General features: G+C 45.3%; 1 protein-coding gene across 1 annotated transcript in view; it reads left to right on the top strand.

Moving 5' to 3' along the window:
- Positions 1 to 15,260, top strand: part of LOC140719218 (transient receptor potential cation channel subfamily M member 4-like) — a 124,341-nt gene extending 109,081 nt beyond the window's left edge. The window contains exons 23-26 of the mRNA XM_073033660.1: positions 1,581 to 1,713; positions 3,773 to 3,845; positions 10,700 to 10,793; positions 14,128 to 15,260. Coding sequence (XP_072889761.1) covers positions 1,581 to 1,713; positions 3,773 to 3,845; positions 10,700 to 10,793; positions 14,128 to 14,159 — 332 coding nt within the window. The 3' untranslated portion in view covers positions 14,160 to 15,260. The remainder of the gene's footprint in view (positions 1 to 1,580; positions 1,714 to 3,772; positions 3,846 to 10,699; positions 10,794 to 14,127) is intronic.
- The last annotated feature ends 9,941 nt before the right edge of the window (positions 15,261 to 25,201 follow it).

The raw sequence follows: 25,201 nt of genomic DNA, 5'->3' as shown, positions 1-25,201 counted from the left end.
GTGAAACTTGATGCAAAATACTTATTTAGTTCATTTGCCATTTCCTTGTCCCCCTTTACTACCTCCCCAGCATCATTTTCCAGTGGTATATTTGAAGAAACTTTTTGGTATCCTGTTTAATGTTATTGGCTAGCTTACTTTCATATTCAATCATTTCCTTCTTTATGACTTTTTTAGTTGCCTTCTGTTGATTCCTAAAAGCTTCCAAGTCCTCTAACTTCCACTAATTTTTGCTCCATTATATGCCCTCTCTTTGGCTTTTATATTGGCTTTGACTTCTCTTGTTAGCCATGGTTGCATCATCCTGCTTTTAGAATGCTTATGTATCTTGTGCCTTCTGAATTGTTTCTAGAAATTTCAGCCATTGTTGCTCTGCTGTCATCCCTGCCAGTGTTCCCTTCCAATCAATTTTGGCCAACTCCTCTCTCTTGCCTCTGTAATTCCCTTTATTCCACATAATACTAATACATCTGACTTCAGCTTCTGCTTCTTAAATTGCTGAATGAATTGTGGCATATTATGAATACTTACCCCTAAGGGTTCCTTTACCTTGAGCTCTCTAATCAATTCTGATTCATTGCACAACATCAGAACAGCTGATCCCCCAGTGGGCTCAACCATGAGCTGCTCTAAAAAGCCACCCCATAGGCATTCTAGAAATGCCCCATTTTTGAATTCAGCACCATCATGATTTTTCCAATCTACCTGCATATTTAAATCCCCCATGACTACCATAACTTTGCCCTTTTGAGATTCATTTTCTATCTTCCATTGTAATTTGTAAACCACATCTTTACTATTGTTTGAGGGTCTGTATATACCTCCCATCAGGGTCGTTTTACCCTTGCAGTTTCTTAGCTCTACCCATAACAATTCTACACCTTCCAACCCTATATTCCTTTTTTCGAATGACTCAATTTCATTTTTTACCAGCAGAGCCACCCCACCTACCTACCTGCCTTTTCTTTCAATACAACGTGTATCCTTGGACATTAAGCTCCCAGCTATAATCTTTTCAGCCATGATTCAATGATGCCCACAATCTGTAACAGTGCTACAAGCTCATCTACCTTATTCCATATACTGCCTGCATTCAAATATATCATCTTCATTCCTTTATTCACCCTTTTCAATTTTGTCCACCTTTTAAATTGCAACTTGTTGACTGCAATTTGCCCTATCATCAGCTTCTCCTTGCTAACAGTCTCAGTACACACAGCCTCTGTTTGCAAGCCAACTACCCCTTCCTCAGCACTATCACTCCAGTTCCCATCCTCCTGAACAGCTCTAGTAAACCTGCCCATTGGCTGTTGACATGAATGGCCTGTTTATGTAGAACTTTATTCATCGACAAAAGGATAGAAGGAGACAGAAATAAAAACCCTCTAGTTTACCTCATAATGGCTGACGTTTCCCTGTCTGTTGTTCACAGAAGTGACCAGGAACTTGCCCTTAAGTTCTCAGTGACTCCAGGAGAACATGGAAATCCAGGCCTAACTACTTGATTGGACGTTTCGTCCTCATCCGCTACTTTTCCAGGACTTGTACCGAGAGCTCTGACAGTCTCCTTTACATTGCAGTGATGAACTTCCCAGAATCGGTGACCAGCAAGCTGATGACGTGGGAGGCAGTGCGGAAAGAAAACTATCTCGTGTGCCGCAACAGGGCCAAGAGAGAGAGCAACGTGGAGCAGCTCAAGAAGATGGTGCAGAAGTGAGGACACACTCATCCCTGTTCTCACTTCAGGGAAGCCTCGAACACAGGAACAGCTGCAGGAAGAAGCTGTTCAATCCTCTTATCATGTTCCACTCTCCCATGACATTGAGAATAATCTGTGCTCTTGCTCCTTTCCCAGTATCAGTTTAGTTAGCAAAAAAGACATTAATCTCAGATTTAAGACCAATACGAACATGATAACTGCACCAGAATTGTCTCCAACAGCAGTTAGATCACAGACTGAACTCTAAGTGCAGTCTGGTCATTCCGTTATAGAAGAGAGATGACTGGACCAGTGAGGGTACTGAAGAGATTTATAACAAGTCCCAGGACTAGCTCAGAGGAAAGATCGGACAGCTTGTGGTCATTTTCTTTGGAACTAAGGAAACTGAGGAGAACCTTAAGGGCTGAGATAGATAAATAGAATGGACATGTTTTCTGTAGCAGGATGATAGAGTGATAGAGGACAGGGATAGGTCCTTTGGCCTACTGATTCATGCCAACCAAGCTAGTTCAATATGCCCACATTTGGTCCATAACCTGTCCTATCCATGTACCAGTCCAAGTGTACTTCAAATGTTCTTATTGTATCTGTCTGAACCACTTCCTCTGGCAGTTAATTCCACACACAGAGTACCTTCCATGTAAAAAATAAAGTTACCCCTTAAGTTGTTCCTACTAAATTTCTCCCGTCACCTTAAACACTTTAGTACCTGATTCCACAGTCCTGGGAAAAAGCCGGAGTCCATTCACGCTATCTATGTCCCTCATGATTTTACACGTCTCTATAAGATCATCGTTCTGTCCCTTTTACTTCTGTCCTAGCCTGTCCAATCTCTCCCATGAATCCTGGTAACATCCTTGTAAATCTGCTTGGCACTCTTTCCAACTTAATGACATCTTTCCAATAGCAAGGTGACCAAAACTAAACAGAATACTCCACGTGTGGCCCCACCAACGCCTTGTACAACCACCAAACTTCGATATTCTGACCAATGTACAAAAGGTTTTCCTCACCACCCTGTCTACCTGAAACTCCACCTCCAGGGAACTATATTATAACCATATAATAGTTATATAACAATCACAGCACGGAAACAGGCCATCTCGGCCCTCCTAGTCCGTGCCGAACTCTTAATCTCACCTAGTCCCACCTACCCGCACTCAGCCCATAACCCTCCACTCCTTTCCTGTCCATATACCTATCCAATTTTACCTTAAATGACACAACTGAACTGGCCTCTACTACTTCTACAGGAAGCTCATTCCACACAGCTATCACTCTCTGAGTAAAGAAATACCCCCTCGTGTTTCCCTTAAACTTTTGCCCCCTAACTCTCAAATCATGTCCTCTCGTTTGAATCTCCCCTACTCTCAATGGAAACAGCCATTATAGTTTATTTTATTTGGAGATAGAGGCTGAACAAGTCCTTCTGCCTCTTCAAGATGTACCACCCAACCACCCACCAATTTAACCCTAGCTTAATCACATGACAGTTAACAAACTTGCGCCTTTGGACTGTGGGAGGAAACCAGAGCACCCGGAGGAAACCCATGTACACACAGGAAGGAGCTTACAAACATGCTTACAGAAGACACCAGAACTGAACTCTGAACTCTACTGCCCCGAGCCATCGCGCTCTGAGCTGTAATAGCACCATGCTAATTGCTGCACCAACATGGTGCCCAGGAAGATTGCCTAAGCTCCTTGGTCCCTTTGTTCTATAACAGAGTCCAACTGTGAACATCCCATCTTGATTTGACTTTCCAAGTTGCGACACTCACACTTATCTGAAGACCCAGGGGAATTAAACCCTCAGCACTCCCCTCAACCTCACCTCCCTGGGTGTGTTTTGAACACATCCCTGGATGCGAACCATTCGGAATTCTGGCTGTTAGCCCGGGAAAAATCACCCACTATCCCATTCATGCAACATGAAAGCTGGAGTTGCCAGAGCAGGCAGGAAGGGGTGGAATGTTGGAGGGACAGCTGTAGGTCTCATTGAAACAGATCTTGGGACCCCCAGGTGATGTGGTGTCTCCTCTTGTCTTCCAGGGTGGACAGCGTTCTGAATTGCATAGCCAACATCAGAGAGCACGACAGACGCCTGAGAGCTCTTGAAAAACAGGTAAGGTTGCTGTCACAAACTGTGACCAAACAACATGGTCAGCAGTCACACCGAGACACACGGCGGTTGTCCACCTCCGGCAAAGCCGCCTGAGGGTGCTGGGCTACTCCGCTTGCTGAACCGAGAACACATCTGAGAACGTTCCTGTGTACTGCACCATCACCAACAGTTACTTCTCAAGGAAAATGGAAATTCACCCCCCATCTTTCAAGTTTATCTCTGTATGCACATATCTGTGCACACGGGAGTGGTATGCACACACGTGTTAGTGTCATGGGTGTGAGAATTTTAGAGGTCATTTGTGTGGCCATCTGTGTATGATTATGTGTGTGTGTCTATATGTTTGTATACATGCATGTGTTTGTGTATGTGTGTGTATATTATGCATATTTGTGGTGTGTCTGTACACTGCTTATAATTATACATGTATCTGTGTATACAGTATATACACAGGTACATCACACAATACATAAATATCGTTATATATATTCTTAATAAAGACAAGCTTGGCGTGGGTTTATATCAGAATATTTTATTACTAAACTGCTACTCAACCCCATCACTTCTGCAGCTTCCGGTTCCGGGTGCCACTGGGAACTGAAACATCTTCCCCTTTGAAAGAAAAGCAAACACAATACTATGTTCTCATAAACCTGCAAGGAACAGCAATCCTTTCCAACAGAGATCTACATTCCGTGGTCCGTCTCTTTATCTTTTTTCAAATTTTCGACTGTTCTTTTCAGCTTCAATTGTAGTGAGCAACGACAGTCCCTTATCCACTTAGCAACTTTCAACTGCCTGAGTTGGTTTAATGGTCCTTTTTGGTCTGATATTTGCATTTGCCTCATTGATATTTGTTTCTTTCTGAGAACACTGCTCAACGTGTTCGTTTTTTACACATGCTGGCCCCTTTGGTGTACTGACAGGTGCGTTACAGCTATGGGTTGGAGCTTTTGGTCGTAGATTCACACGGTTCCTTCTCAGAAATGTCCCTCGCTCCATCTGGATCTGCTAGGAATGTGGCGTTACTTCCTCTTCCACATGTCCTTGCATGAACCACGTGCCAGAATCGTGATTCCAGATTTCCACTTGATCTCCAGGCTTCAGGCCTGGTAGGCTTTTCACAGTCTTGTTGTGATACTGTTTCTGTTTTCCTTCCCCTTTCACCTTAGCCAATGTAACCTCGTGTGCTCCTGCAGGTGTCCACGGGTTTTCATGAACAGGAAGGTTAGTGAGAATGCATTGGCCCATCAGCATTCTGCCGTAGCACACTTCTGTAAATCATTAAACTTTTGTGGAAACCGTCTTGTCCATCTTGTGCTTTCTTCATGAAGCCCTTCACTACCTTGACTAAATTCCCTGCTAGGCCATTAGAGTTTGGATGTTGTGGGCTTGAAGTTAAATGTTGAAATCCCCGAACACTGGTAAAGGACTCAAATTCACAGCTGGAAAAGTGTGGGTCGTTGTCTGATACCACTTCACATGGAAATCCATGCCTTGCAAACACAGTTTTCAGGAAGGTGGTGACCGTTTTGCTGGATGTTGATTGCAGTGTTGCAACTTCTGGGTAACTGGAACAACAATATGACTCTTCCCATTCAAACCAAACAAATCCACTCCAACCTGGAAGCACAGCCTGGTAGAGGATGTAAGAGGTTCTGCTTGGTGCTTTGGTCTGTAGGTGAGGCATATTTCACATGGAACAGTGGTCTGGCTGATATTTTGGTTCACTCTTGGCCAGTACATCACTTCACAAGCTCTGTGTTTACTTTTTTCCTCACCAAGAGGCCCTTTGTGTATCTTCCAGACCATTTCCCTGCCCGGCGACACTGGAATCACAAATGTTCCCTTTGAAGTCCATATCTTTCACTACTGAAAGTTCAGCTCTGCATGCCCAATAATCACGAATACACATTGGACAGTCATTCTTAGCTGCTGGCCATTCTTTCCGTAAGGTATCTTGGAGTTCTTCCACTGTTTCATCTGACCCTGCTGCTTTCCAGATCTGCTCTGTTCTATCAGGAGATACTGGGAGGGAAGTGACAAGCATGTCAACATAGGCCTGTATATCTACATTAATCTCTTGACCACTCTTTTCTTTCTTGTTGGTTGCTCGAGACAGAGCACCATCAGCAAACATGTATTTTCCCAGTATGCAGATCATCTTCACATCATATCTTTCTTTGTTCAGCCAAGGTGGCATGCAGAAGGTGAGAAACATTGTCCAAAATGGCTAGGATTTTCCGTAGGGTCCTTTGTTCTACTATAACCTCCAGCGTGTCCAGTTTGACTCCTATAACAGAACCAGCCTTTCTAATCAGTTTATTGAGCCTGTTGGCATCACCCGTGTTGATGCCATTGCCCCAGTACACCACCACTGCATAGAAGATTGTACTGGCAACAACAGACTGGTAGGACACGTGAAGGAGAGGCCCACACACTCCAAAGGATCTCAGTCTCCTCAGGAAGTAGAGGTGACTCTGGTCCTTCTTGTCCACAGTCTCTGTGTTGGTGCTCCACTCAAGTCTGTCATCCAGGTGCATCCCCAGGAACTTGTAGGTCCTCACCACATCCACGTCCTCACCATCAATAGTAACAGGCAGCAGTGTAGGCTTAGTCTTCCTGAAGTCTATCATCATCTCCTTTGTCGTAGATGTTGAGCTGCAGATGATTCAGCTCACACCATTTGATGAAGTCCTCCACCAGGGCCCTCCTGTGCACCCATTATGCACCCAAATATTGCTGAGTCATCAGAGCATTTCTGCAGACGACATGACTCAGTGTTGCATCAACATGCATTGCATCCTCACAGATAGTTGTTCAGTGGTTTGGACATAAATGAGATCAGTGGTTTATGGTCTGTTTCCACTTTGAAAGCTTGTCCATTGATGTAGCGATGGAACATGTTGCATGCATATGAGCTGGCGAGAGCTCTTTCTCTATCTGTGCATAGATGTCATCTGCACTTGTTAAAGCCCTTGATGCTTAGGCCACAGGATGCAGCAGCTGCAGTAGTACTGCTCCAAGATCACACCGGGACACAGCAGATGAGATCCTAGTACACCTTTCCAATCATAAAACTTCAGCACAGGCTCTTCAGTTAGGACTCTTTTTAACATCTGGAAACACTCTTCATGCTTGTGAGACCAAATCCACTCACTTTGCTGCTCAGGGAGAGACCTATATAGTACCGACCCAGTAGACAGTCGAGGGATGATCTTAGCCAGGTAAGTCACCATCCCTAAGAAATGACACACCTCCTGTTTGTTTTGGAGCCTCTCCATGTTTTCAATGGCTAACATCTTTCTTGGGTCAGGCTTTACTCCCTTTTCAGATGTAACATCTCCTACAAACGTCGGTGTTTTAACACAAAACTCACATTTCCGTCTATTTAATTTCCATTTGCCATTCCGTGTCACGCCAAGCACTTGTCTCAGTTGTGTATCATGGCCATCCTTAGGTTGACCCCAGATGATGATGTCTCGACACCAGATATGCCCTCAAACATAATGTGGATGGTTTTATGGTAGATTTCTGGTGCAGAAAGAATCCTATATGGTAGCCGAGGAAAGAGATATCTTCCCTGTGGTGTGTTAAAAGTACACAATATTGAACTTGTCTCATCAAGCTTCATCTGCCAAAACCCAGGTGACACATCGAGTTTGCTAAACCACTTGGCACCTGCAAACTGGGACATGATCTCCACCCACGTTGGCATTTTAAAATGCTCTGTCTTGATGGCTTTATTGAGATCTCCTGGGTCTAGACATACCCACAATGCTCCATTTCTCTTTTGCGCAATGACCATTGAGCTCATCCAGTCTGCAGGTTTGTCAATTTTCTGTATGACATTCGTTCGCTCCATGCATGCTAGTTCTTGTTTCAGTCTGTCTCTAAGTGGAAACAAAACTTTCCTGTATGTATGGACAACAGGAGTCACCACATCATCTATATGAATTTTGTGTACACCAGCTAAGCAACCAAAACCCTCAAAAGCATCTGCGTACTCTTCCCAGAGTATTGTGTGGTCATCTCTGCTCGGTGAAGACACAATGAAAACTCTTTTCACCAGTTTGAGCTTTTCACATGCCCTCATACCTAATATTGGCTGTCTTCACTTTTCTACAATCAGTAGCTGTGATTTCAGCTGCTGCCCCTTGTGCTTGAAGCTCATTATACAGCCTCCTTTTCCTGGAACGTTCTCTCCAGTGTAGCCTGTCACTTTTAACTTCTCTGGGTAAATCTTGCTCTTAACTTTGTGAGTCTTGTACTCATCCATAGATAACAGATTCATCTGGGCTCTGGTGTCAAGCTCAAATGGAGTTACTGTCTCATTCACAATCAGTGGAACAACCCATTCCAATTTACCAGCACTAGCAGCCTGTAGAGAATCCACAAAGACTTCCTCCATTTCCTCAGCAACCGTGTGCACCTTTCACTTGGTGGCCCCAGCTTTGCAGCATTTTGTGAAATAATTCTTCTTCCCACAATTATTGTAGGACTTTCCATAAGCAGGATACACCGTTGGAAGGTGACAACCTCCATATTTGCTGCATTTGCTGTTTGAGCCTTCCTGTTTGCTTTGCTGTTCCTCTGGAAAACGCATTGTACGCTGCTCCTCGTTTTCACATTAGGCACTGTTGTGTCTGCCCTGAGCAGCTCCTTAGCTTGTGCTTGTGTGGTCTCTGCTGTCCTAAACGTACCCACAGCCTTTTCCAATGTCAAATCTTTTTCACACAGTAGTCTTCCTTCTGAGTTCATTATCTAGAATTCCACAAACTATTCTGTCTCTAACTAGTGAGTCTCTCAAATCTCCAAATTCACAGGATTTACTCTGTGTGTGAAGCTCGGGTCACTGGAAAAAAACTTATATGTGATGTTTTTACTTGGAACCAAACACTCCTCAAATGTTGTCATCAGAGTGTCCAACCTAAAAGCTGTCTCATCAATTTGAAAGCTGTCATAGATGTCCGGAGTGTCTTCGCCCATTACAGGCAGAAAAATAGACACTTTCAACTTTTCATCTGTCCCTCCCACTCCTCTAACAGCTAAACATACATTGAGTCGCTGTTTGAAGCTTTTCCGTTATAAGTTAGATTGCCGGTAAACTGCATAGGTGCAGTTAGCTTATCCACGATGGGAACTCCCAGCTTCTCATCTGAATCTCTCCTGGTGAATCCAGTGATTGCTGAACTTTGGAAATAATGTGCTCTGTCCATTGTCGCCTCACTTGTTCCTGGCACCTTTCATACTAATGCATTCCCTTTCTCAGTCATGCACAGTATTCATTTACTCTGTGTTTAGACCTCACACCATCCTCTGACACCATGTTATGTTTGTTTTTAAAGACTAACTTGGTGTGGGTTCACATTAGAGCATTTTGTTATTGAACTGCTGCTCAACCCTGCTCGCTCACAACCAAGTCGCCATCGTAGCTTCCGGTTCAGGGTGAACCCCTTGCATTGCCCTCTGGGAATTGAAGCTCTTTATTATGCACACATAATAACACAGGTATGTGTGATCTGTAAATACTGTGGTGTGTCTCCATGTGCGCATGTGTGTTGGCATGTATGTGTGTGTGGGTGTGTGTGTGTGTGTGTGTGTTGGCATGTGTGTGTGGGTGTGTGTGTGTGTATTGTGTGTCTTGTCCATGCCCCTGAGCCTGTCTGTCCATTGCTCTATATTAATTCCTGAGAATGCATTGGTTTTCACCTTTAGTCATTGTCTGTGAGGCCCCAGCATTTCTTTGTCCCCCCAGGAGATGAAATGGAGCCTTAGTTCAATTCCTCCCGGCAGAAATCAGTGGCATTTACTCTCTCAATATTACACTGGAGTCCCCTCAAACCTCCTTGTTCATGCCCTACACTGATGCTCCTTGACTGTACTGATTTTGAGGGGACTGCAGTGGTGATGGGGCTCACTGCTGTGAAGGTCTTGTTTACTTATTTATTTAGTTTATTTAGAAAAACAGCACGGTAACAAGCTCTTCTGGCCCAACGAGCTGTGACACCCATGTGACCTATTAACCTACTAGCCTGTACGTTGCTGGAATTTGGGAGGAAACCCACGCAGTCATAGGGAGAACGAACAAATTGCTTACAGACAGAGGCAGAGCTGAACCCTAGTTGCTGTTGTAATAGTGTTATGTTGACCACTATGCTATTGTACCACCTCTAACTTTGTGTTGTCTTTAACTGCAACGCCAAACTTACCAAAAGAGGTACAGACCGTTAAATGGCTCAGATGCCTGATGTTCCAATCTTGTCTTTCCTGGAAGGTTTCTGGTGGGTCTCCCAATTCCCAGCGACCACCATAAATAAGGACAGTGCTCCAGTTCTCCAGAGTTCCCTCACAGGGATACACGTTGGTGAGAAATCTGGAGGAGGGTGGAAGGAGGTCAGACTGCCGAGGACTGGTGTGAGAGATCTCATGGTACTATCTCGGAGCGTAGGAGCGTCCCACAAAGTCTCGGTCAATAATTAGCCCTCCACCAATAACACTAAAAACACCAAAATTATCTTGAATAAAAACACAAAATGCTGGCAGAACTCAGCAGGCCAGACAGCATCTATGGGAGGAGGTAGTGATGACATTTCGGGCCTGCTGAGTTCCGCCAGCATTTTGTGTTTTTATTTATTTCCAGCATCTGCAGATTCACTCGTGTTGCCTTAAAATTATCTTGATATTGTTTGTGGGAATTTCCTGTGCACAATTTGGCTGCTCTATGCTACATTTCAACAGTGACTGTACATCAATATTATTTTGTTGCCTGTAAAGCCCTTTGGGATATCGGGAGGTTGTAGGTATGTTTTACTAAATTAACGGCACTACCTAAATGCACATTCTGTTTGCAGGTGGATTACTGCACTGAAGCCTTAACGTGGTTAGTGGAATCCTTAATGCAAAGTGACCTCGTAAAGAATGCCAAGGCTCCACCCACATTTACAGGTACAGAATTCACACCTCTTCCCACCCGATCCTATCTCAGTTAGACGGGGACACTGCACGCAAGAGTTCAACCACAGTTCGGGGCATCACATTGCAAGAGAGATGTGACCAGAGGAGGTACAGATGAGGTTTACCAGGATGGGAAATGAGGAAATATTGGACTGCCTGGGGCTCTTTACTTCAGAAAAGTCGTGGATGAGAGGAGACTTAATTTAGCAGTATAAAATTACAACCTGCTGACAATTATTACATAAGGAATGGCCCATTTCCTTTAGCAAATGGGTCAAAAACTGGGGTGGGGACAGGTTTACCTGTAGCTGATAGAAGGATCAGAGAGAAAATTGGGGGAAAATTCTTCTCCAAGAGTCGGGAATTCATTGCCTGAAAGGCTGATAAAGGCAGAGATCTTCATTGCATTTAAACAGTGTCTAGGTTCAGACCTGTAAGGCTACAGACACAGTGCCGGCCGGTGGGATTAGGCTGGGGAGCTCCTTCTCAACCAGCACAGGCAGGTGGGCTGAATGGCCTCATCCCATGTCTGAAGGACAAAGCCTCTCGGTCCGCTTGTCCTGAGGTCAGAGGCCCGATGTCTGCGTCTGGGCCAAGGACTGGTGGTCCAGAGGTGGCCTGTCCTGGGGTTAGAGGCCTGTATGTGCTTGTTTTTGTGTGTGTATGTGTGTTGGTTGGGAAAGGGGCTTGTTTTGCTGCTGTTGTCTATTTTGTTTTGCTGTTGTCTGTTTTGTTTTGCTGATGTTGTCTATTTGTTTTGCTGTTGCTTATTTGTTTTGCTGTTGTCTGTTTTGTTTTGCTGTTGTTGTCTATTTGTTTTGCTGTTGCTTATTTGTTTTGCTGTTGTTGATGTTGTTGTTGTTCTACTGAAAACTGTGAGCATCCTATGTTGGCACTAGTGACACTTGCCGGCTGTCCCCAGCACATCCTTGGTTGATCATGATTGTAATGCAAATAACAGATTTCATTGTGCGTTTCCATGTACATGTGATAAATAAATCGTAATGTGAAATTCCCCAATGTTCTTCGATTGACTTTGTTAATTCTTATTCGATCAGTGGCTTCCCTCCAGTGCTGAAGATAAGTTGGAAAACTTTTGATTATTATTTATATTCTGAATGTGTATTACTAGCAAGACCAGCATTATTACCTGTCCCTAAGACCCTTGAGAAGGAGGTGGTGAGCTGCCTTCTTGAAGCACTGCTGTCCTTTTGGTAAAGATGCTCCCACTGTGTCCATTCAGGAGAGAGCTCCAGGATCTAGACCCAGTGGTGATGAAGGAACAACAAGGAATATATCTCCATTTCAGGGCAGTGGATGACTCAAAGAGGAAACTGCAGGTGGTGGATGACTTGTCCTTCAGCCCATTTTTCTAGCTGATACAAATTCCCCTGCAAACATCGAGAGCCTTCCTCGCTGTCCACTACATCCCCAATATTGATGTCATCCACAAATTTGCTGATCTAGTTAACCATGTTAACATCCAGATCATTGACATAGTTGACAAACAGGTGGCAGAGAAGGAATGCCAGGGGTGGCACAGGAGCAGACACACCCAGCACTGCGACTCCAGGCATGACCATTTGATTCTGAACAAAGGTTGGGGTTGTTGTGGATAGTGTGGAGGGCTGTCAGAGGTTACAACGGGACACCGATAGGATGCAGAACTGGGCTGAGAAGTGGCAGATGGAGTTCAACCCAGATAAGTGTGAGGTGGTTCATTTTGGTAGGTCAAATATGATGGCAGAATATAGTATTAATGGTAAGACTCTTGGCAGTGTGGAGGATCAGAGGGATCTTGGGGTCCAAGTCCATAGGACACTCAAAGCTGCTGCGTACGGTGTGTTGGCCTTCATTAATCATGGGATTGAATTTAGGAGCCGAGAGGTAATGTTGCAGCTATATAGGACCCTGGTCAGACCCCATTTGGAGTACTGTGATCAGTTCTGGTCGTCTCACTACAAGAAGGATGTGGAAGCCATAGAAAGGGTGCAGAGGCGATTTATAAGGATGTTGCCTGGATTGGGGAGCATGCCTTATGAGAATAGGTTGAGTGAACTCAGCCTTTTCTCCTTGGAGTGACGGAGGATGAGAGGTGACCTGGTGTACAAGAGGCATTGATCATGTGGATAGTCAGAGGCTTTTCCCAAGGTTGAAATGACTAGCATGAAAGGGCATAGTTTTAAGGTGCTTGGAAGTAGTTACAGAGGAGATGTCAGGGGTAGGCTTTTTATGCAGAGAGTGGTGAGTACGTAGAATGGGCTGCTGGCAGCGGTGGTGGTCTTTTAAGAGACACCTGGATAGTTACATGGAGCTTAGGAAAATAGAAGGATATGGGTAACCCTAGGTTGTTCTAAGGTAAGGACATGTTCGGCACAGCTTTGTGGGCCAAATGGCCTGTATTGTGCTGTAGTTTTCTATGTTCTTTGTTCTTAATCGGTTTATTTATCATTACAGAATGTCTCTCTCTCCCACTCCCTCCCCTCTCCCTTCCCCTTTTCCCAACCAAGATTCCCTTCTCCCTGCCTCCTTCCCACTCTCAGTCCACAATAGAGACCCACATCAGAATCAGATTTATCATCACTCACATATGTCATGATTTTTTGTAGCAGCAGTACATAATCTTACTACAGTACTGTACAAATGTCTTAAACACCCTAGCTATATAAATGTCCCTAAGACTTTTGAACAGTATTGTATGAACAGGGAAAAGAGGCTATCCATGGAGAAATGGACTGACTAAGGCAGGGGTGGATTTACCAGGGGAAAGGTCTTATTGAGGGTGAGGTGGTCTACCTGGGAGCAGGTGGTCTACACATTGCATTGTACATTGATGGTACTACATCTCACCACAGTAAGGGTCTTATTGAGGGTGAGGTGGTCTACACATTGCATTGTACATTGAAAGTGGTACCTATATCTCACAATGATGATCAGACTTCTTTCTAATGACCTTCATCAAAGTGAACTCACAGGGCAACACACACTAAATGCTGGTGGAATCCAGCAACCCTAGGGAGCTTCTAGGGAGGAGAATAAACACTTGATGTGTGGACCCTGATGAAGGGGCTTGGCCCAAAATCCTGACTGTTTATTCTCCTCTATGGAAGCTTCCTGACTTGCTGAGGTCCTCCGGTGTCTTATGTATGTGTTGTTCTAGATTTCCAGCATCTACAGAATCTCTTGTGTTATTGAACTCATAGGAACTACAGGATGTTAACCCACATTAACTATCTCATAACTCTACCTAATTTCTTTGGTTCAACAGCTCTTTCCCAAAAGGTTCCTATTGATCTTTAGTAATACTGATTATCTCTCTCAACAGATTCAGCACATAAAATGGACTCAAAGCCATAATTACCAGAAAGAAAGAACTGCCTCACCAGTATTAATCACGTCCTGGATGAAGATGCACTCTACAAGCTAAGATCCTGGCCTGCACCCTGTCACCACAAAGCCTGTACTTAGATCCAGCCTGAAGCCGATCTCTGTTATACTTCTCGTCCCATAAAGACGCACACAATGGCAACTGCTGCTCTGTTTTCATCATGTTTTGTGTGTGAGGAGAACACAGAGCAGCAGGAATTATTCCGAATCCGACTGGCAAAAGGGCAAAGTGTACAAAGCGAGCAGGTTATCCCGTGCCCCTGCAGGCCCACCCAGATAGAAAGTGGTTTCCCTTCTTAATTCGATTTTGTCTATAAATCAGAAAATACGCAAAAATCACTCGATCTGGTAGGTGTTGTAATGAGTGGCAGCAAAAGACTGATAAGAAAGAGATATAAGTGGAGAGAGAGAGGAAACCAGTTCTGCCATTTGTAAGAACAAACGTATATACAGTATGTGTGTCAGACTTTTAAAATCAATGACATTATGGGAGCTTGTTCTCCGTTAAGTTGAGCATTGGTAAGCTCTGATACATTGATCTGAGCACCTTGACTAAGTTACAGTCTAAACCAACAGCAAGTTTAATAAAGTCTGCTCCTTTGCACGTGCACTCAGAACCCCGTCTGAATATGGATAAATCCATCCAGACTCAGTCCCAGCTCGTGGATGCAGTGGAGTTGTAAACCAACAGCAAGTTTAATAAAGTTATGGTTCCCTGCTCAGTCTGCTCCTTTGCACGTGCGCTCAGAACCCCGTCTGAATACGGATAAATCCATCCAGACTCAGTCCCAGCTCGTGGATGCAGTGGAGTTGTAAACCAACAGCAAGTTTAATAAAGTTCTGGTTCCCTGCTCAGTCTGCTCCTTTGCACGTGCGCTCAGAACCCCGTCTGAATACGGATAAATCCATCCAGACTCAGTCCCAGCTCGTGGATGCAGTGGAGTTGTAAACCAACAGCAAGTTTAATAAAGTTCTGGTTCCCTGCTCAGTCTGCTCCTTTGCACGTGCGCTTAGAACCCCGTCTGAATACGGATAAATCCATCCAGACTCAGTCCCAGCTCGTGGATGCAGTGGAGTTGTATTGCGAATTCTGACTAGAAAACGAATTACCAAAAACAAGGAAGACAGTTTGAGTTTTATCCTGGGGAAGGCTTTTGGGATTTGCACTGGAGGTTAGAATAAATTTCCAAGTACTCACTTCCTGAGAAGATGGTGGAGGCAATCACAGTCATAACATGCAGGAAAATGGGATCAGTATGGATGAGCTGAAGGGCCTGTTTCTGTGCTGTGTGAATTCAGGTGTATAGAGCATCTTACTACATGTGGTTGACATAGTGTTAGAGCCTATAAACAAAGATAGTTCTCACCACATCCAGGAATGAATTCTAGATAAGTTCTCTCCCCAGAAATATACAACCTGATGGGAAAACTCAGTGGGTCAAGCAGCATCTGTGGGAGGGGAAATCAAGATGACAATCTAATTCCTTCCCCTCCCAGATAGTACTTGACCCTCAGAGTTCCTCCATAAGGCTGTTATTTAGCTCCAGATTCTATATTTGCAGCCTGGTGCATCTTTCCCCAGAAGCTGATTGGAACAAGGGGACACCCCCACGGGCAACAGCTAAGAGCACCACAGAGTTGGAGTCGGGGTAAGGGGGGGGCAATGGGAATTGAAGGACAATGGGGTTGGATGGAAAGCGATGGGAGGAGAATGGGGTGCAGTGTGAAGCAAGAACACTGAACTTAACTGTTTGATTCAAGATTGTTTAATGTCATTTGCAAAACACAATTGTAAAGGAGAACAAAATAATTGTTACTCCAGATCTGATGCAGCACAAACAAAACAGCAAAAAAGAACACAGTAATGAAAAATACAACAACTATAAATACATCAGATTATATACACACACACATAGATTGATTGTATGTCCATAAAGTGATGCAGGAGTCTCTGAAGATAGGTTCCTTCCATTTAGATCAGGGGTTCCCACTTTTCATATGCCATTGGCCCCTACCGTTAAAGAGGGGTCCATGGACTCTTGGTTGGGAACCTCTGGTATTGATGAATAATCCTCCATCTGTAGATTTGAGATTTGATGCTGTAAATTCTCACTGTTATATTTAGCAATTTAATAGCATATTCAAATAGTAGCAAAATTCACCTCTTGAACTTGTTCAGCTGGAGTGGGCAACCTAACCAAAGGGAAGGCAAGGACTTGGCTATGAGTTATCTTGTCTCAGATGGGATTGTGATGGGTCTGATTCCATTGGACTCAGATGGGATTGTGATGGGTCTGATTCGACTGGACTCAGATGGGATTGTGGTGGGTCTGATTCGACTGGACTCAGATGGGATTGTGGTGGGTCTATTCCATTGGACTCAGATGGGATTGTGATGGGTCTGATTCAACTGGACTCAGATGGGATTGTGATGGGTCTGATTCCATTGGATTCAGATGGGATTGTGATGGGTCTGATTCAACTGGACTCAGATGGGATTGTGATGGGTTTGATTTGACTGGACTCAGATGGGATTGTGATGGGTTTGATTCAACTGGACTCAGATGGGATTGTGATGGGTCTGATTCAACTGGACTCAGATGGGATTGTGATTGGTCTGATTCGACTGGACTCAGATGGGATTGTGATGGGTCTGATTCGACTGGACTCAGATGGGATTGTGATGGGTCTGATTCAACTGGACTCAGATGGGATTGTGATGGGTCTGATTCAACTGGACTCAGATGGGATTGTGATGGGTCTGATTCGACTGGACTTAGATGGGATTGTGATGGGTCTGATTCGACTGGACTCAGATGGGATTGTGATGGGTCTGATTCAACTGGACTCAGATGGGATTGTGATGGGTCTGATTCGACTGGACTTAGATGGGATTGTGATGGGTCTGATTCAACTGGACTCAGATGGGATTGTGATGGGTCTGATTCCATTGGACTCAGATGGGATTGTGATGGGTCTGATTCAACTGGACTCAGATGGGATTGTGATGGGTCTGATTCAACTGGACTCAGATGGGATTGTGATGGGTCTGATTCAACTGGACTCAGATGGGATTGTGATGGGTTTGATTCGACTGGACTCAGATGGGATTGTGATGGGTCTATTCCATTGGACTCAGATGGGATTGTGATGGGTCTGATTCAACTGGACTCAGATGGGATTATGATGGGTCTGATTCCATTGGACTCAGATGGGATTGTGATGGGTCTGATTCGACTGGACTCAGATGGGATTGTGATGGGTCTGATTCCATTGGACTCAGATGGGATTGTGATGGGTCTGATTCAACTGGATTCAGATGGGATTGTGATGGGTCTGATTCAACTGGACTCAGATGGGATTGTGATGGGTCTGATTCCATTGGACTCAGATGGGATTGTGATGGGTCTGATTCGACTGGACTCAGATGGGATTGTGGTGGGTCTGATTCGACTGGACTCAGATGGGATTGTGATGGGTTTGATTTGACTGGACTCAGATGGGATTGTGATGGGTTTGATTCAACTGGACTCAGATGGGATTGTGATGGGTCTGATTCAACTGGACTCAGATGGGATTGAGATGGGTCTGATTCCATTGGACTCAGATGGGATTGTGATGGGTCTGATTCAACTGGACTCAGATGGGATTGTGATGGGTCTGATTCAACTGGACTCAGATGGGATTGTGATGGGTCTGATTCAACTGGACTCAGATGGGATTGTGATGGGTTTGATTCGACTGGACTCAGATGGGATTGTGATGGGTCTATTCCATTGGACTCAGATGGGATTGTGATGGGTCTGATTCAACTGGACTCAGATGGGATTATGATGGGTCTGATTCCATTGGACTCAGATGGGATTGTGATGGGTCTGATTCGACTGGACTCAGATGGGATTGTGATGGGTCTGATTCCATTGGACTCAGATGGGATTGTGATGGGTCTGATTCAACTGGATTCAGATGGGATTGTGATGGGTCTGATTCAACTGGACTCAGATGGGATTGTGATGGGTCTGATTCCATTGGACTCAGATGGGATTGTGATGGGTCTGATTCGACTGGACTCAGATGGGATTGTGGTGGGTCTGATTCGACTGGACTCAGATGGGATTGTGATGGGTTTGATTTGACTGGACTCAGATGGGATTGTGATGGGTTTGATTCAACTGGACTCAGATGGGATTGTGATGGGTCTGATTCAACTGGACTCAGATGGGATTGAGATGGGTCTGATTCCATTGGACTCAGATGGGATTGTGATGGGTCTGATTCAACTGGACTCAGATGGGATTGTGATGGGTCTGATTCAACTGGACTCAGATGGGATTGTGATGGGTCTGATTCAATTGGACTCAGATGGGATTGTGATGGGTCTGATTCCATTGGACTCAGATGGGATTGTGATGGGTCTGATTCAACTGGACTCAGATGGGATTGTGATGGGTCTGATTCAACTGGATTCAGATGGGATTGTGATGGGTCTGATTCAACTGGACTCAGATGGGATTGTGATGGGTCTGATTCAACTGGACTCAGATGGGATTGTGATGGGTCTGATTCCATTGGACTCAGATGGGATTGTGATGGGTCTGATTCGACTGGACTCAGATGGGATTGTGGTGGGTCTGATTCGACTGGACTCAGATGGGATTGTGATGGGTTTGATTTGACTGGACTCAGATGGGATTGTGATGGGTTTGATTCAACTGGACTCAGATGGGATTGTGATGGGTCTGATTCAACTGGACTCAGATGGGATTGTGATGGGTCTGATTTGACTGGACTCAGATGGGATTGTGATGGGTCTGATTCAACTGGACTCAGATGGGATTGTGATGGGTCTGATTCCATTGGACTCAGATGGGATTGTGATGGGTCTGATTCAACTGGACTCAGATGGGATTGTGATGGGTCTGATTCAACTGGACTCAGATGGGATTGTGATGGGTCTGATTCAATTGGACTCAGATGGGATTGTGATGGGTCTGATTCCATTGGACTCAGATGGGATTGTGATGGGTCTGATTCAACTGGATTCAGATGGGATTGTGATGGGTCTGATTCAACTGGACTCAGATGGGATTGTGATGGGTCTGATTCCATTGGACTCAGATGGGATTGTGATGGGTCTGATTCGACTGGACTCAGATGGGATTGTGGTGGGTCTGATTCGACTGGACTCAGATGGGATTGTGATGGGTTTGATTTGACTGGACTCAGATGGGATTGTGATGGGTTTGATTCAACTGGACTCAGATGGGATTGTGATGGGTCTGATTCAACTGGACTCAGATGGGATTGTGATGGGTCTGATTCAACTGGACTCAGATGGGATTGTGATGGGTCTGATTCAACTGGACTCAGATGGGATTGTGATGGGTCTGATTCCATTGGACTCAGATGGGATTGTGATGGGTCTGATTCGACTGGACTCAGATGGGATTGTGGTGGGTCTGATTCGACTGGACTCAGATGGGATTGTGATGGGTTTGATTTGACTGGACTCAGATGGGATTGCGATGGGTTTGATTCAACTGGACTCAGATGGGATTGTGATGGGTCTGATTCAACTGGACTCAGATGGGATTGTGATGGGTCTGATTTGACTGGACTCAGATGGGATTGTGATGGGTCTGATTCAACTGGACTCAGATGGGATAGTGATGGGTCTGATTCCATTGGACTCAGATGGGATTGTGATGGGTCTGATTCAACTGGACTCAGATGGGATTGTGATGGGTCTGATTCAACTGGACTCAGATGGGATTGTGATGGGTCTGATTCAACTGGATTCAGATGGGATTGTGATGGGTCTGATTCCATTGGACTCAGATGGGATTGTGATGGGTCTGATTCGACTGGACTCAGATGGGATTGTGGTGGGTCTGATTCGACTGGACTCAGATGGGATTGTGATGGGTTTGATTTGACTGGACTCAGATGGGATTGTGATGGGTTTGATTCAACTGGACTCAGATGGGATTGTGATGGGTCTGATTCAACTGGACTCAGATGGGATTGTGATGGGTCTGATTTGACTGGACTCAGATGGGATTGTGATGGGTCTGATTCAACTGGACTCAGATGGGATTGTGATGGGTCTGATTCCATTGGACTCAGATGGGATTGTGATGGGTCTGATTTAACTGGACTCAGATGGGATTGTGATGGGTCTGATTCAACTGGACTCAGATGGGATTGTGATGGGTCTGATTCAATTGGACTCAGATGGGATTGTGATGGGTCTGATTCCATTGGACTCAGATGGGATTGTGATGGGTCTGATTCAACTGGACTCAGATGGGATTGTGATGGGTCTGATTCAACTGGATTCAGATGGGATTGTGATGGGTCTGATTCAACTGGACTCAGATGGGATTGTGATGGGTCTGATTAGACTGGACTTAGATGGGATTGTGATGGGTCTGATTCAACTGGACTCAGATGGGATTGTGATGGGTCTGATTCAACTGGACTCAGATGGGATTGTGATGGGTCTGATTCCATTGGACTCAGATGGGATTGTGATGGGTCTGATTCGACTGGACTCAGATGGGATTGTGGTGGGTCTGATTCGACTGGACTCAGATGGGATTGTGATGGGTTTGATTTGACTGGACTCAGATGGGATTGTGATGGGTTTGATTCAACTGGACTCAGATGGGATTGTGATGGGTCTGATTCAACTGGACTCAGATGGGATTGTGATGGGTCTGATTTGACTGGACTCAGATGGGATTGTGATGGGTCTGATTCAACTGGACTCAGATGGGATTGTGATGGGTCTGATTCCATTGGACTCAGATGGGATTGTGATGGGTCTGATTCAACTGGACTCAGATGGGATTGTGATGGTTCTGATTCAACTGGACTCAGATGGGATTGTGATGGGTCTGATTCAATTGGACTCAGATGGGATTGTGATGGTTCTGATTCCATTGGACTCAGATGGGATTGTGATGGGTCTGATTCAACTGGACTCAGATGGGATTGTGATGGGTTTGATTTGACTGGACCTAGATGGGATTGTGATGGGTTTGATTCAACTGGACTCAGATGGGATTGTGATGGGTCTGATTTGACTGGACTCAGATGGGATTGTGATGGGTCTGATTCAACTGGACTCAGATGGGATTGTGATGGGTCTGATTCAATTGGACTCAGTTGGGATTGTGATGGGTCTGATTCCATTGGACTCAGATGGGATTGTGATGGGTCTGATTCAACTGGACTCAGATGGGGTTGTGATGGGTCTGATTCCATTGGACTCAGATGGGATTGTGATGGGTCTGATTCAACTGGACTCAGATGGGATTGTGATGGGTCTGATTCAACTGGACTCAGATGGGATTGTGATGGGTCTGATTCAATTGGACTCAGATGGGATTGTGATGGGTCTGATTCCATTGGACTCAGATGGGATTGTGATGGGTCTGATTCAACTGGACTCAGATGGGATTGTGATGGGTCTGATTCAACTGGACTCAGATGGGATTGTGATGGGTCTGATTCAACTGGACTCAGATGGGATTGTGATGGGTCTGATTCGACTGGACTTAGATGGGATTGTGATGGGTCTGATTCAACTGGACTCAGATGGGATTGTGATGGGTCTGATTCAACTGGACTCAGATGGGATTGTGATGGGTCTGATTCGACTGGACGTAGATGGGATTGTGATGGGTCTGATTCGACTGGACTCAGATGGGATTGTGATGGGTCTGATTCCATTGGACTCAGATGGGATTGTGATGGGTCTGATTCAACTGGACTCAGATGGGATTGTGATGGGTCTGATTCAACTGGACTCAGATGGGATTGTGATGGGTCTGATTCAACTGGACTCAGATGGGATTGTGATGGGTTTGATTCGACTGGACTCAGATGGGATTGTGATGGATCTATTCCATTGGACTCAGATGGGATTGTGATGGGACTGATTCGACTGGACTCAGATGGGATTGTGGTGGGTCTGATTCGACTGGACTCAGATGGGATTGTGGTGGGTCTATTCCATTGGACTCAGATGGGATTGTGATGGGTCTGATTCCATTGGACTCAGATGGGATTGTGATGGGTCTGATTCGACTGGACTCAGATGGGATTGTGGTGGGTCTGATTCGACTGGACTCAGATGGGATTGTGGTGGGTCTATTCCATTGGACTCAGATGGGATTGTGATGGGTCTGATTCAACTGGACTCAGATGGGATTGTGATGGGTCTGATTCCATTGGATTCAGATGGGATTGTGATGGGTCTGATTCAACTGGACTCAGATGGGATTGTGATGGGTTTGATTTGACTGGACTCAGATGGGATTGTGATGGGTTTGATTCAACTGGACTCAGATGGGATTGTGATGGGTCTGATTCAACTGGACTCAGATGGGATTGTGATTGGTCTGATTCGACTGGACTCAGATGGGATTGTGATGGGTCTGATTCGACTGGACTCAGATGGGATTGTGATGGGTCTGATTCAACTGGACTCAGATGGGATTGTGATGGGTCTGATTCAACTGGACTCAGATGGGATTGTGATGGGTCTGATTCGACTGGACTTAGATGGGATTGTGATGGGTCTGATTCGACTGGACTCAGATGGGATTGTGATGGGTCTGATTCAACTGGACTCAGATGGGATTGTGATGGGTCTGATTCGACTGGACTTAGATGGGATTGTGATGGGTCTGATTCAACTGGACTCAGATGGGATTGTGATGGGTCTGATTCCATTGGACTCAGATGGGATTGTGATGGGTCTGATTCAACTGGACTCAGATGGGATTGTGATGGGTCTGATTCAACTGGACTCAGATGGGATTGTGATGGGTCTGATTCAACTGGACTCAGATGGGATTGTGATGGGTTTGATTCGACTGGACTCAGATGGGATTGTGATGGGTCTATTCCATTGGACTCAGATGGGATTGTGATGGGTCTGATTCAACTGGACTCAGATGGGATTATGATGGGTCTGATTCCATTGGACTCAGATGGGATTGTGATGGGTTTGATTCGACTGGACTCAGATGGGATTGTGATGGGTCTGATTCCATTGGACTCAGATGGGATTGTGATGGGTCTGATTCAACTGGATTCAGATGGGATTGTGATGGGTCTGATTCAACTGGACTCAGATGGGATTGTGATGGGTCTGATTCCATTGGACTCAGATGGGATTGTGATGGGTCTGATTCGACTGGACTCAGATAGGATTGTGGTGGGTCTGATTCGACTGGACTCAGATGGGATTGTGATGGGTTTGATTTGACTGGACTCAGATGGGATTGTGATGGGTTTGATTCAACTGGACTCAGATGGGATTGTGATGGGTCTGATTCAACTGGACTCAGATGGGATTGAGATGGGTCTGATTCCATTGGACTCAGATGGGATTGTGATGGGTCTGATTCAACTGGACTCAGATGGGATTGTGATGGGTCTGATTCAACTGGACTCAGATGGGATTGTGATGGGTCTGATTCAACTGGACTCAGATGGGATTGTGATGGGTTTGATTCGACTGGACTCAGATGGGATTGTGATGGGTCTATTCCATTGGACTCAGATGGGATTGTGATGGGTCTGATTCAACTGGACTCAGATGGGATTATGATGGGTCTGATTCCATTGGACTCAGATGGGATTGTGATGGGTCTGATTCGACTGGACTCAGATGGGATTGTGATGGGTCTGATTCCATTGGACTCAGATGGGATTGTGATGGGTCTGATTCAACTGGATTCAGATGGGATTGTGATGGGTCTGATTCAACTGGACTCAGATGGGATTGTGATGGGTCTGATTCCATTGGACTCAGATGGGATTGTGATGGGTCTGATTCGACTGGACTCAGATGGGATTGTGGTGGGTCTGATTCGACTGGACTCAGATGGGATTGTGATGGGTTTGATTTGACTGGACTCAGATGGGATTGTGATGGGTTTGATTCAACTGGACTCAGATGGGATTGTGATGGGTCTGATTCAACTGGACTCAGATGGGATTGAGATGGGTCTGATTCCATTGGACTCAGATGGGATTGTGATGGGTCTGATTCAACTGGACTCAGATGGGATTGTGATGGGTCTGATTCAACTGGACTCAGATGGGATTGTGATGGGTCTGATTCAATTGGACTCAGATGGGATTGTGATGGGTCTGATTCCATTGGACTCAGATGGGATTGTGATGGGTCTGATTCAACTGGACTCAGATGGGATTGTGATGGGTCTGATTCAACTGGATTCAGATGGGATTGTGATGGGTCTGATTCAACTGGACTCAGATGGGATTGTGATGGGTCTGATTCAACTGGACTCAGATGGGATTGTGATGGGTCTGATTCCATTGGACTCAGATGGGATTGTGATGGGTCTGATTCGACTGGACTCAGATGGGATTGTGGTGGGTCTGATTCGACTGGACTCAGATGGGATTGTGATGGGTTTGATTTGACTGGACTCAGATGGGATTGTGATGGGTTTGATTCAACTGGACTCAGATGGGATTGTGATGGGTCTGATTCAACTGGACTCAGATGGGATTGTGATGGGTCTGATTTGACTGGACTCAGATGGGATTGTGATGGGTCTGATTCAACTGGACTCAGATGGGATTGTGATGGGTCTGATTCCATTGGACTCAGATGGGATTGTGATGGGTCTGATTCAACTGGACTCAGATGGGATTGTGATGGGTCTGATTCAACTGGACTCAGATGGGATTGTGATGGGTCTGATTCAATTGGACTCAGATGGGATTGTGATGGGTCTGATTCCATTGGACTCAGATGGGATTGTGATGGGTCTGATTCAACTGGATTCAGATGGGATTGTGATGGGTCTGATTCAACTGGACTCAGATGGGATTGTGATGGGTCTGATTCCATTGGACTCAGATGGGATTGTGATGGGTCTGATTCGACTGGACTCAGATGGGATTGTGGTGGGTCTGATTCGACTGGACTCAGATGGGATTGTGATGGGTTTGATTTGACTGGA

Source organism: Hemitrygon akajei, chromosome 31 (assembly GCF_048418815.1).
Source record: "Hemitrygon akajei chromosome 31, sHemAka1.3, whole genome shotgun sequence".
In the NCBI taxonomy this organism is placed as follows: domain Eukaryota; kingdom Metazoa; phylum Chordata; class Chondrichthyes; order Myliobatiformes; family Dasyatidae; genus Hemitrygon; species Hemitrygon akajei.
Note: the sequence above shows the minus strand (reverse complement) of the source record. Positions and strands in the feature narration are given on the sequence as shown.